Below are 13,587 nucleotides of genomic sequence, written 5' to 3' on the forward strand. Positions count from 1 at the left end.
ACACCAAGGCTGCTTTTCAGGAGGGGAAGTCAGGATTTCAGATTTTTTTTTTTTTAGTTTTTTTTTTTGCAGATTCCCTGTGTGGGTGGCAGGAAAATGGGCTGAAAGCTCCTTCAAAAGCTCCTGGGAGGTTTTTATGAGCAGACAATTTACAGTTGTTGCAGGCAGAATGCTGAGAGATCCCTGTGGCCAGACAGTCCCTGCTGGGAGCTGATATTCCTGAATTCCTGCCTGGAAAAGGGATGGGATTCAGGGAGCCCAGGTAAAGTCTGGAGCATTCCGTGTGATTTTAACTCGTTGTGCTGATATTCCTGAATTCCTGCCTGGAAAAAGGATGGGATGGCTGAAGATGGGATTCATGGAGCTCAGGCAAAGTCTGGAGCATTCAGTGTGATTTTAACTCATTGTGCTGATATTCCTGAATTACTGCCTAAAAAAGGGATGGGGCTGCTGGAGATGGGATTCATGGAGCCCAGACCAACTCTGGAGCACTCACTGTGCTGATATTCCTGAATTCCTGCCTGGAAAAGGGATGGGATTCATGGAGCCCAGGCCAAGTGTGAAGCATTCAGTGTGATTTTAACTCATTGTGCTGATATTCCATGAATTACTGCCTAAAAAACGATGGGATTGTTGGGGAGGGGATTCATAGAGCCCAGGCCAAGTCTGGAGCATTCAGTGTGATTCCAGCTCAGTGTGCTGATATTCCCGAATTAGTGCCTGGAAAAGACATGGGATTCATAGAGCTCAGACAAAGACTGGAGCACTCAGTGTGATTCCAGCTCATTGTACTGATATTCCATTAATTACTGCCTAAAAAAAGGGATGGTGTTGGTGGGGATGGGATTCAGGGAGCCCAGGCAAAGTCTGCAGCATTCAGTGTGATTTTAACTCATTGTGGTGATATTCCAGGAATTCCTGCCTGGAAAAGAGATGGGGCTGCTGAAAAGGAGATTCATAGAGCCCAGGAAAAGTCAGGAGCATTCAGTGTGATTTCAGCTCAGACTGCTGATATTCCTGAATTACTGCCTGAAAAAACGACGGGATTGCTGGGGATGGGATTCATGGACCCCAGGCAAAGTCTGGATCACTCAGTGTGATTCCAGCTCAGTGTGCAGCCCCAGGGGTTTTACAGATGCTGGGGATGATTTTTCAATGATTTCCCTCATGATGGGACCCTCAGGAGACACTTTTGAGCAAGGAAAGGAAAATCCCCTCCATCCCAAAGCTGCTCCAGGCTCTCCTTCCTCTCCCCAGCAGGGCTGGTGGGCACAGCCCAGCAGGGCTGTCCCAGGAGGAGCAGAATCCCCTCCCCAGTCTGGGATAAACCCAGGGCAGCCCTTCATCCATGGGCTGGGCTTCCTCCTCTGCACATCTGCACCACAGAACGTTGTCCCTGTGTCACCCCAGGACGGGCTGGGACAGCCTGGCCACCCCTGATTCATCCCAGCAGCTCCAGGGGTGCTCCTGCTCTCCACGGTCATCCAGGGGAACCAGAACTCCCAAATTGGGACAGTCTGGCCAGCCCTGCTCTGTGCTCTCCATGCTCCTCCAGGGGAAGCAGAATTTCCAAACTGAGACAGCCTGGCCACCCCTGCTCCAGCCCAGCTCCAGGGATGCTCCTACTCTCCCTGCTCACCCAAGGGAGCCAAAATTCCCAAACTGGGACAGCCTGCCCACCCCTGATCCATCCCAGCAGCTCCAGGGATGCTCCTGCCCTCTGCTGTCCCTGCTCATTCAGAACCAGAATTCCCTGGAACCAAAATTCCCAAATTAGGACAGCCTGGCCACCCCTGTTCCAGGGGTGCTCCTGCTCTCCACGCCATTCCAAGGGAACCAGAATTCACAAACTGGTACAGCCTGGCCACCCCTGCTCCATCCCCAGAGATGCTCCTGTTCTGTGCTCTCCCTGCTCACCCAAGGGAACCAGAATTCCCTGGAACCAGATTTCCCAGATGGGACAGCCTGACCACCCCTGATCCATCCCAGCCCAGCAGCTCCAGGGATGCTCCTGCCCTGTGCTCTCCCTGCTCATTTGGAACCAGAATTCCCTGGAACCAGAATTCCCAGGTCAGGACAGCCTGGCCACCCCTGCTCCATCCCCAGGGGTGCTCCTGCTCTCCCTGCTCATCCAGGGGAACCAGAATTCCCAAACCGAAACAGCCTGGCCACCCCTGCTCCATCCCAGCCCCAAGGATGCTCCTGCTCTCCTTGCTCATTCAGAATCAGAATTCCCAAATTGGGACAGTCTGGCCACCCCTGCTCCAGAGATGCTCCTGCTCTGTGCTCTCTCTGCTCATCCAGGGGAACCAGAATTCCCAAATTAGGACAGCCTGGCCACCCAGGGATGTTCCTGCCCTGTGCTCTCCCTGCTCATTCAGAACCAGAATTCCAGAGGCTCAGGGAGGGCAGGGAAGGGACAGAGCCGAGCTCAGGATGTGAGAGCACAGCTGGAACCCAGAGTCCCAACCCCCAGGGCCAGTCTAGACACTGGGAAGCCACAAAGAGCCCAGCATGAGTGGAGGGAGCAGATCCAGCTGGGAAACAACTCCCAGGAGGTGGGAGAGGACAAAACCCCTCCCCACGAGCAGGAATGAGCCAGGTTTGTGCCTGCCCAAAGCTCCTGAACTTCCCCAAAACCACCAAAACTCAGTCCTGGCTCTGGCCCCACCAAACCCCTGTGTGCCAGCTCCTGCCTGGGCTGGAAATCTGGGATAGCCACAGCCAAACCTCCTTCAGCTTTTTGGGTCATTTCTCCATCCTGTACCAAGGGACAGCTGTGGGAAACAGCAAAACTCAGAAGATTTTTAGAAAGTTGTAAAACAACTTCCATTTTAGGAGATGCTGGGAGCCCAGAGGGGATGAAGAAGAATCCCAGGACTTGCTTGAGTCATATCTGGGTGGCACACAGTAAATAAGTTGTGTTCAGCTACTGAATACAATTTTTGGGGGTTGTTTTGGTACTTTTCCTCCTTTAAGTTCCTTTTGCAAAATTTTAAAGTCCTTTGCTAAAGTGCAAAATGCTTTTAAGGAGCAATTGAAGGTCACCAAAGCTGTGAGGTGGGAAAAGTTGGTTGTTTTATAGTTGAGAGGAACTGAGCAAGATCCAAAACTGTGCATGGCAAGCAGAGCACCTGACATGACTGAGAAATCACTGTTGTATTAAACCTGGAGTTTCTCTGGTTTGCCAGCACTGTTTATATCAGTTTCTGGGCTCAGTTTCCCAAATTCAGCTCCAGAATCCTGAATGCCACAGGAGTTTCTGGGCTCAGTTTTCCAAGTTCAGCACCAGAACCCTGGATGCCACAGGATTGTCAGAATTCCAACCCAGCTCCATTGGAAAATACAGCAGAAAATAACCCAGAGAACATTCCCTGTGCACAGCAGCAGCCCCAGCTCAGGAGCAAAAATTCCAGGCTGGGAGGGGCTGGGATGGAATTCCCAGAGCAGCTGGAGCTGCCCCTGATCCCTGGGATGTCCAAAGCCAGCTGGATCTACCTGGAACAGTGCAAGGTTGGGGAAAAGGATCATCCTTAAGGTCCCTTCCCACCCAAACCATTCCAGGATTCCCTGATCTGCCAAAAATCCCAGACACAAAACCCTAATAAAAATAATACGCATAATCCTAAAAATAACAAATATCTAACATAACATTGACATTATCCTAATAAATATAATACACACAATCCTAAAAAAAAACTCAAAAAAGAGGAGCTGGAGTGTCCCAGCTGGGCACAGGGAGGTGCCAAGCAGGGAATGGCCATGGAAAACACCCAGGCCAGGCTGGATGCCACAGGACTGTCAGAATTCCAACCCAGCTCCGTTGGAAAATACAGCAGAAAATAACCCAGAGAACATTCCCTGTGCACAGCACCAGCCCGAACTCAGGAGCAAAAATTCCAGGCTGGGAGGGGCTGGGATGGAATTCCCAGAGCAGCTGGAGCTGCCCCTGGATCCCTGGGGTGTCCAATCCAGGTTGGATCCACCTGGGACAGTGGAAAGTGGAGGAACAGAATCATCTTTAAGGTCCCTTCCCACCCAAACCACTCCAGGATTCCCTGATCTGCCAAAAATCCCAGACACAAAACACTAATAAATATAATACACATAATCGTAAAAAATAATAAATATCTAACACAATCCTAACATAACATACTATTATAGAAATAATAATGCTAATAAATATATACACATAATCCTAAAAAAAAACCCAAAAAAGAGGAGCTGGAGCTGGAGTGTCCCAGCTGGGCACAGGGAGGTGCCAAGCAGGGAATGGCCATGGAAAACACCCAGGCCAGGCAGGAGCTGAGGCAGGAATTAAGGAGCTCAGCTTAATCCCAGCCCTGCCTTAATCCACTCAGGAGCTGCCCAGGACCTCACTGAGCCTCCTTTCACTGCTCTGATCCCTGAAAATTCCCATTTTCTGTTCCAGAGTTTCACATCTCCATGATTCTGGCTGAAATCCCAGCCTGGCGGATCCATGTCCAGGTAGAGCATTCCTGATTCTCCTGCAGGGCACTGGGAAACACCAAACAGGGTTGATAAAGAGCACCAAGGAACAGCCTGGAAAGCAAACACGCACCTGGGAGGGAACAAAACCCAGGGAGGAGCTGCTTGCAGGACACAAAAACCACAGGATCAGGCAGGGAAGTACAGGAATCACCTGGAAATCATTGCCAGAGGACGAAAAAAGTCACAAAATCAAGCAAGGAATAACAAGAATCACGTGGAAATGATTGCCAGGGGACACAAAAGTAGGGAATTACAAGAATCACCTGGAAATCGTTTCCAGAGGATAAAAAAAGTCATGGAATCAAGCAAGAAATAACAAGAATCACCTGGATGTCATTGCCAGAGAATAAAAAAGTCACAAAATCAGGCAGGGAATTACAAAATCACCTGAAAATAATTTGAAAAGGACAAAAAAAAAAAAAAAAAAAAGCCAGGGAATCAGGCAAGGAATAACAAGAATCGCCTGAAATCATTGCCAGGGGACACAAAAGGCAAGGAATCAGGCAGGGAATAACCAGAATCACCTGGAAATAATTGTAAGAGGACAAAAAAGCCACAGAATCAGGCAGGGAATAAAAAGAATCACCTGGAAATAGTTTGAAGAGGACAAAAAAAGCCACAAAATCAGGCAGGGAATTGCAGATTGCAGTCAGAGGTGCAGGGACAGGAGCCACAGCTGAGCTGGCAGGGCACTGAAACCACTGAGAGGGGCAATTCCTGCTGGAACTGAGGCAATTCCTGCTGGGACCGGGGCAATTCCTGCTGGGACCGGGGCAATTCCTGCTGCAAAAGGGAAAGCAGGAGGGGTTTGCAGCCTGATGGGATTTAAAAGCAGAGAGAAGACACAAAACCACGGTGAGCACACCTGGGTGGCTCCCAGGGCTGCTTTAACTCCTCAAATGCTGATTAAAAACCTCTGGAATTTATCAAAGGATGCTTAAAGATCCTGCAGGAGCTGCCCAGGGCTCTGCAGGGCTTGCACAGCTCAGGGTGGTGAAGCAGAGAGGATTAAAAAGTGACTTAATCCAGGCTGGGCTTGAGCCAGGAGGTGACACCGGGTGTGCAAGGACACTGCAGAGCAGCAAGGACAGCAGAACATCCCCAGGGGGAGAAAAAAAAACTGCTTTAAATTGTTCAAACTGATTTTAAATTATTTAAACTGCTTTTAAATGACTTAAACTGCTTTTAAATTCAGATATTATTGGGACAGCCCTCAGATTGCAGGGAAATGGGTGAGGTTTTACCCCCATTTTATGGGGTGCCATAAGGAAACCCCAATGTCATCCATCTCTAGAATGACACGGGCCAGCACTGATTAAAAATACAAACATTTTTTGCAATACATAACATAAAAATAAATACAAACCCCAGCTCAAAGGGCCAGAAACAGCAACAAACTCCAATTAAACATAATAAAAATGAGAGCACTTGGGTATAATAGTTAGCCAAGAGCTGGTTTTAAGTTAGAAAGTTTCGCTTCCTTTAAAAGTTTTTCAAACATTTTTCTTACAAATATTTTGTGCAATATAAAATACTAAAATAACTTTAAATATATCAATATATATGTATAAAATATATATAAATATATATAAAATATCCATAAATATATATATATAAATTTCTAAATACAAACCCCAGCTGAAGGGGACAGAAAGAGCAACAAATTTTAATTAAACATAACAGAAATTAAAGTACTTGGGTACCACAGTTAGCCAAGAGAGGGTTTTAAGTTAGAAAGTTTCTCTTCCCCTAAAAGGTCTTCAATCATTTTTATTACAAACATTTTTGTAATATATAATAATTTAAAAAATTTTACATATATCTATATATATAAATATGTATAAAAATAATGTAACTCTATAAATATATATAAATATATAAAAATGAATATAAATAAATATAAAAATATATTATATATATAAATCTCTAAATAAAAAACCCAGCTCAAGGGGACAGAAAAAGCAACAAATTTCAATTAAACACAATAAAAATGAGAGCACTGGGGTATCGCAGGCAAGAGCTCGTTTTAAGTGAAAAAAATTTCTTCAAACATTTTTATTACAAACATTTTTTGTAATACACAATACTAAAATATATATATATATATATATATATATATATATATATATAAAATATATTTTAAAAAAATATATATAAAATATCTCTAAATACAAAACTCAGCTCAAGGGTACAGAAAGAAAAAACTCCAATAAACACAATAAAAATGAGAGCCCTGGGGTATCACAGCCAAGAGCTGGTTTTAGGTTAGAGAAAGTTCTTCAAATATTTTTTATTTCGTAATGCATAATACTAAAAATCTTTTTAAATATATCTATATATAAATATAAATCCATATTTTATATATAAATATATTTTATATATAAATATATATTTATATATAAAATATATAAATATATAAAGCATATAAATATATATATCGATATATAATATATATATTTTATATATATATATATATCTCTAAATACAAACCCCAGCTCAAGGGGACAGAAAGCAAAGACTTCAATTAAACACAATAAAAATGACAGCACTGGGGGTATCCCAGTCAGCCAAGAGCTGGTTTTGAGTTACAGCTTCTCTTCCCCTAAAAGGATTTCTGACCCTGCAGAATGAAAGGAACCTCCCAAACCCAGAGCAAGGGATGACCCCAAACCCCTCTGGAAATTCAGGTGTAAGAGAGAAGGAGAGAGAAGGGCAATGAGAGGAGGAGGAGATGCAATTAGCAGCAGGGTGTAATTAGGAGAGGCTGGAGGGCAGGGAGAACATCCTGGCCTGGATCCCAGAGCATCCCAGGGTGCTGAGCTTGGGGTCCTTCAGTGCCACCGAGCCCTGGCAGGGCACAGAGCGCTGGGCTGCGCTGCCAGTGCCACCAAGTGGGGTCCCCAATTCCCCCATCGGGGTCCCAGTGCTCCACTGGGGATCCCCAGTGCCCCCAGCAGGGCCCCCAGTTCCTCCAGTGGGGTCCCAGTGCCCTGTCAGGATCCCAATTCCCCCAGCAAGGATCCCCAGTTCCCTCATCAGGATCCCAGTGCCCCTCATCGGGGTCCCCCAGTGCCACCAGTGGGGTCCTAATTCCCCAGCGGGGTCCCCAGTTCCTCCCATTGGGGATCCCCAATTCCCCCATCAGGGATCCCCAGTGCCACCAGCAGGTCCCAGTGCCCCTCATCAAGGTCCCCAGTGACACCAGTGAGGTCCCAATTCCCCCATCAGGGATCCCCAGTGTCCCCAGTGGGGTCCCAGTGCCCCATCAGGATCCCAATTCCCCCAGCAAAGATCTCCAATTCCCTCATCAGGATCCCAGTGCCCCCAGTGAGGTCCCCAGTTCCCCATTGGGGTCCCCATTCCCCCATCTGGGTCCCCAGTGTCCACATCAGGGGTCCCAATTCCCCCATCAGGATCCCAGTGCCACCAGCGGGGTCCCAATTCCCCCATCAGGGATCCCCAATTCCCCCATCAGGGATCTCCAGTGCCCCTCATCGAGGTCCCCACTGCCCCAGAGAGGTCCTCAATTCCCCCATCGGGGTCCCCAGTGCCCATCAGGATCCCAAATCCCCCACTGGGGGTCCCCAATTCCCGTCCCCAGCAGGGCCGGGCTGCTCTCCCCGCTGGAGCAGAGCTGGGAGGGACCCCAAGGAGTGGAGTCCCCTCCTGGCAGGGATTTGTGCCCTGGCCTGTGCCACCCCGCAGGGCTGGGCCTGCAGCTCCCATCTGAGCCCTGGGAATGTCCCCAGGAGCCAGGAAGTGACAAAATCCGATTGTGCAGCTATAAAAACGACAATCCTGCACACCAAAGGAACCAATAAAAGCACAATCCTGCACCTATGAAATGCCAAATGTGCACAGCAAAGGGGTCAGGAACCCATAAAAGCCCAATTCTGCATCTATAAAATGCCAATTCTGCAAACCAAAGGAGTCGATAAAAGCCCAATTCTGGAAACCAAGGGGGTCAGGTACTCATAAAAGCCCAATTCTGCACCTATAGAAGTACAATTCTACACACCAAAGGAATCAAGAAAAGCCCAATTCTGCAGCAATAAAAGGCCAAATCTGCAAACCAAAGGAGCCAGGAACCTGTAAAAACCCAATTCTGCACCTACAGAAGTACAATCTAGACACCAAAGGAATCAATAAAAGCCCAATTCTGCAAACCAAAAGGGTCAGGAACTGATGAAAGCTCAATTCTGTACCTATAAAGGGCCAAATCTGCAAACCAAAGGAGTCAGGAACTCATAAAACCCAATTGTGCATCTATAAAATGCCAATTCTGCACAACAAGGGGGTCAGGAACCCATAAAAGCCCAATTCTGCACCAATAAAAGTCCAATTCTGCAAATCAAAGGAACCAATAAAAACCCAATTCCGCACCATTAAAAGTCAAATTCTACAAACCAAAGGGATCAGGAACCAATAAAACCTAATTCTGAACCAAGAAAAGTGCAATTCTGCAAACCAAGGGGAACAGGAACTGATAAAAGCCGAGTTCTGCAAACCAAAGGAGCCAATAAAAAAACCCAATTCTGCACCAAAAAAAGTCCAATTCTGCAAACCAAAGGAACCAATAAAAACCCAATTCTGCACTATTAAAAGTCAAATTCTACAAACCAAAGGGATCAGGAACCAATAAAAATCCAATTCTGAACCAAGAAAAGCACAATTCTGCAAACCAAAGGAATCAATAAAAGTCCAATTCTAGAAACCTAAAGGAATTGATAAAAACCCAATTCTGGAAAAGAAAAAAAAACAGCAAAAGCCTAATTCTGCACCAGTAAAAGCCCAATTCTACAAACTAAAGGAATCATTAAAAGCCCGATTCTGCAAACCCAAGGAACCAATAAAAGCCCAGTTCTGGAAACAAAAACAAACCAATAAAGGCCCAATTCTGCACCAATAAAAGTCCAATTCTGCAAACCCAAGGAACCAATAAAAGTCCAATTCTGCACCATTAAAAGTCAAATTCTACAAACCAAAGGGATCAGGAAACAATAAAAATTCAATTCTGAACCAAAAAAGCACAATTCTGCAAACCAAAGGAATCAATAAAAGTCCAATTCTAGAAACCTAAAGGAACTGATAAAAACCCAATTCTGGAAATCAAAAAACCCAGTAAAAGCCAAATTCTACAAACTAAAGGAATCAATAAAAGCCCAATTCTGCAAACCCAAGGAACCAATAAAAGCCCAGTTCTGGAAACAAAAACAAACCAATGAAAGCCCAATTCCACACCAATAAAACCCCAATTCTGCACCAATAAAAGCCCAATTCTGCCAACCCAAGGAATCAATAAAAGCCCAATTCTGGAAACCAAAGGAATCAATAACAGCCCAGTTCTGCCAACCCAAGGAATCAATAAAATCCCAATTCTGCAAACCCAAGGAATCAATAACAGCCCAGTTCTGCCAACCCCAGCCCCAGCACTCCAGCCTGGCCCTGAGCTGAGCCCTGGGAGTTCCTGGAAGAGAAGCCAGCCTGGCTCCTGGACACACAATTATTCCATGATGCCCACAAGAAATGAGTCACCTTTTCTAAAAAAAAAAATAAAAATAAAGTTTCCACCATCCTCTTTTCCTGCCTCGGGTGTTTACTCTGAGCTGGGCCAGTTTAACTCTGCCATTCTTGCTGATCATGAATTATAATTAAACGTTCCCCACATCCAGCAGTGAATGAATAAAACCCAAACCCCTCCCAGCCCGGATATTTAACATAGTCAAGCGAGTTCTGTGTTTCTCCTGTGGAAATGCAAAGCTCCACATCAAACCCAGCTCCTCACCTAACTTCAATATCAAGAGACGAGATCAGCTGCGCTTTTTGTCCTCTGAAACGGAAAAAAACCACCCACACTCCTCACCCTGGCAGCTCGCACCCATCCAAACCAGTTTTTGCAGAATAATAAATCTCATTTCCACTGCTCGGTTTGCCTTGAGAAGCTTCACGGGAGAACTCCAGGAAGAAAAGTGCAAGAATTCCCAATGAACGAGGGGATGGGCGATGCTGGAGCACACCCAGGGCTCTGCTGCTCCATAAATCCCAAAGTTTCCGTGCCCAGCTCGGTGCCAGCGCTGCAGCATTGCTGCAAAGCCCAGAGCTCCGAGCCTGGCTGGGCACAGAGGCCCCAGGAGCTGCTCCAGGGGTTCCAACGGGGAAATTTGGGAACAGAAATAAATCCAGGGGAGGCTCCAGCCCTGAGCGCACCCAGCCCTGCCCAGCTGGGGCTGACACGGAGCAGCCCAAAGCCCGAATTCCCCTCCCGGAGGCACTGAGCTGAGCTCCGAGATAACGGCGTTATCCGCTCGCGGTTTAACCCCGGGATTGCTGAGGGTTTCCGTGATGCTCCCGGTGATCGGGAGGAGCTGGAATTACCCCCATCCGTTGGGGTATCACACACAATCCCCCCATCCATTGGGGTATCACACACACACCTGCCTCGGCAAACGCTTCGGGGGGACTCCAAGTCCTTGGGAGAACTTCTGCAGCACTTCCAGGGCGGGGAACGACGGGGGAATTACAAGGATGGGGGGATTTACAAGGATGGGGGGAATTGACAAGGATGGATAAATTATCTCAGGGTAGCGATGCTGACTTGATCCAGCAACCCACAACAGGGCTCGGATGTGGATAACTGATCTAAAATAATGCCATTTTTTAGGAAATCGGGCGATTCCTCATCGGACCACTAACACCACACCGGGCACCGGGGCCGGAGCCGCGCTGCCCAAAGCGAACCCCGGGAACGGCGGCTCCGGAGGGACGGGAAGGACGTGACGGAGCGGGGAAGGGGCGAACCCCGCCAGGGAGCGGGGCTGTCCCGGGGGCTCGGAGAACAAAGGAGCAGCCTGGGGGTGACACGGTGACACCGGCTGGCACAGGGCACGGGCGGCGCTGCCCCGGTGACCCCGCACAGCCCCGCCGGGAGCGCCCCCCGCATCCCCCCGAGCGGAGCAGGATGCGCGCTCCCCGCCCGGTTCCCCCGCGCTCCCGCACCTGAGCGTGGGGCCGATGCAGGCCGTGTCGGTGCTCTCGATCTCGCGCAGGATCCGCTCGTGCTCCGCCGCCGTCTCCAGGCTCTCCAGCTCCGCCATCTTCGGCCGCTCCATGGGGCCGCTCCACCTGCGCGGCCCCGCCCGGCCCGGCCCGGCCGCCAGCGGCACCGCCGGGGCTGCTCGGCCCCGCTCCGCCACCCGCGCGGAGCACCACGGGACATGTAGTGCGGGAGGGGCCCGCGCCGCGCCAGGAACCATGGGAGATGTAGTCCAGGAGAGGCGCCGGGCCGTGCGGCACCATGGGAGATGTAGTGCGGGAGGGGGCCGGGCCTGCGCGGTCGCTCCGCCCAGGGAGGGACGAACGGAGCACGGCGGCCCCGGGACTGGGGGAGCGGCGGGAGATTGGGTGGGGGAGATGTTGTACCCATGAAGGGGACACAGCCCTGTGTCCTCCCCGTGGGGACAGAGCCCCATGGCTTGGACATCTCCGTGAATGACAGAGCACCATGGCGCTGTCCCCATGCTGTACCCAGGAGAGGACATAGCCCCATGGCACTGTCCCTGTGTCCTCCTCCGTGAATGGACAGAGCCCCATGGCTTGGACATCTCCGAGAATGACAGAGTCCCTTGGCATTGTCCCCGTGTTCTGCCCACGAAAGGACACAGCCCCATGGCTTTGACACCTCTGTGAATGACACAGCCCCATGGCAGTGTCCCCTTGTCCTCCCCATGAGAGGACACAGCTCTGTGGCACTGCCTCGTGTTATGCCCCATGGTTTAGACACCTCCTTAGGGGACACAGTCCCATGGCACTGTCCTGGTGCTGTACCCATGAGAGGACACAGCCCCATGGCACTGCCTTGTGTTGTACCCATGAGAGGACACAGTTCCTGTGTTGTGCCCAGGAAAGGATACGGCCCCACGGCAGTGACACCGTCGTGACATCCCAGCAGGACAGAACCTGTGTCCCTGCCCCGAGCAGAGGCAGCCCCTGCTCCTCCCGCCCCATCCTGTCCCCTCCTGTCCCATACTGTCCCTCAGCCCCATAAGCGATGTAAAGGTGACTGCGGTCCCAAAGTGTGCAGAAAATGCCGCTGGGAAAAGCCGGTGTCCCTGAAGGAGACAGAGGAATCCTGCAGCTCGGCGTCCCTGAAGGAGACAGAGGAATCCTGCAGCTTTATTCGGATAAAGGGAGAGCTCACCGGGGCACAGCCCGAGGGGTTTTATCTCTCTCGGTTTCGGAGGGCACAGCCTCCCTTTTATCCCAACTCCGGCCGCGTGTTGCATCTTCCTTTCCCCATTGCCGAGGAAAGTGCCGCCTTCCCCAGCCGCCTGCTCCCCATCCCCCTTTGAACCCGGGATTTTACCCCAAAGTTCGGGAACTCCGGCTTGTGCAGCCCCGTCTGTTTCAGGAGTCAGTGTGTCCGGGCTCTGTGACAAACCCTTGAAATTAACTCCAAAGCGGCTTTAAATTAACCAGAAGTTAATTCATTCAGGAAGTCCCACTTTTCTGTTTCAGGAGTCAGGGTGAAATTAACCCCAAAGCTCAGGAGCTCCCACTTGTCTGGAGTTTCAGGAGTCTGTCCAGGCTCTGTGACAAACCCTTGAAATTAACTCCAAAGCGGCTTTAAATTAACCAGAAGTTAATTCATTCAGGAAGTTCCACTTGTCTGTTTCAGGAGTCAGGGTGAAATTAACCCCAAAGCTCAGCAAGTCCCATTTGTCTGCGTCAGGAGTCTCACCACACTCTGTGACAAACCCACGGTTTGAAATTAACCCCAAATTTCAGGAGTTCCCACTTGTCTGTGTCAGGAATCAGGGTGAAATAACTCCAAATTTCAGGAGTTCCCACTTGTCTGGGGTTTCAGGAGTCTGTCTGGGCTCTGTGACAAACCCTTGAAATTAACCCCAAAGTTCAGGAGCTCCCACTGGTCTGTGTCAGGACTCTGTCCCCGCTCTGTGACAAGCACGCTGCCCGAAGTCACTAGAATCATTAAGCCCCAGCTTGAAGCCGTTCCCAGGCACCCTCTCCCCCCGGAGAGAGTTCCTGTTATCAGTTTTGTGAGAAAACAACGCTGGA

At 49.3% G+C, this 13,587-nt stretch overlaps 1 protein-coding gene across 2 annotated transcripts in view; it reads right to left on the reverse strand.

Moving 5' to 3' along the window:
* EXOC6B (exocyst complex component 6B) overlaps positions 1–11,658 on the reverse strand; it is a 290,272-nt gene extending 278,614 nt beyond the window's left edge. For both annotated transcript variants that reach the window (XM_054290746.1, XM_054290738.1), the window contains exon 1: positions 11,509–11,658. In XM_054290746.1, the coding sequence (XP_054146721.1) occupies positions 11,509–11,621 (113 nt within the window). In that variant the 5' untranslated portion in view covers positions 11,622–11,658. The remainder of the gene's footprint in view (positions 1–11,508) is intronic.
* Between the last annotated feature and the right edge of the window lie 1,929 nt (positions 11,659–13,587).

Source organism: Melozone crissalis, unplaced genomic scaffold, assembly GCF_028551555.1.
Source record: "Melozone crissalis strain CALT ecotype California unplaced genomic scaffold, PUWL_Pcris_2 ptg000006l_1, whole genome shotgun sequence".
In the NCBI taxonomy this organism is placed as follows: Eukaryota; Metazoa; Chordata; class Aves; order Passeriformes; family Passerellidae; genus Melozone; species Melozone crissalis.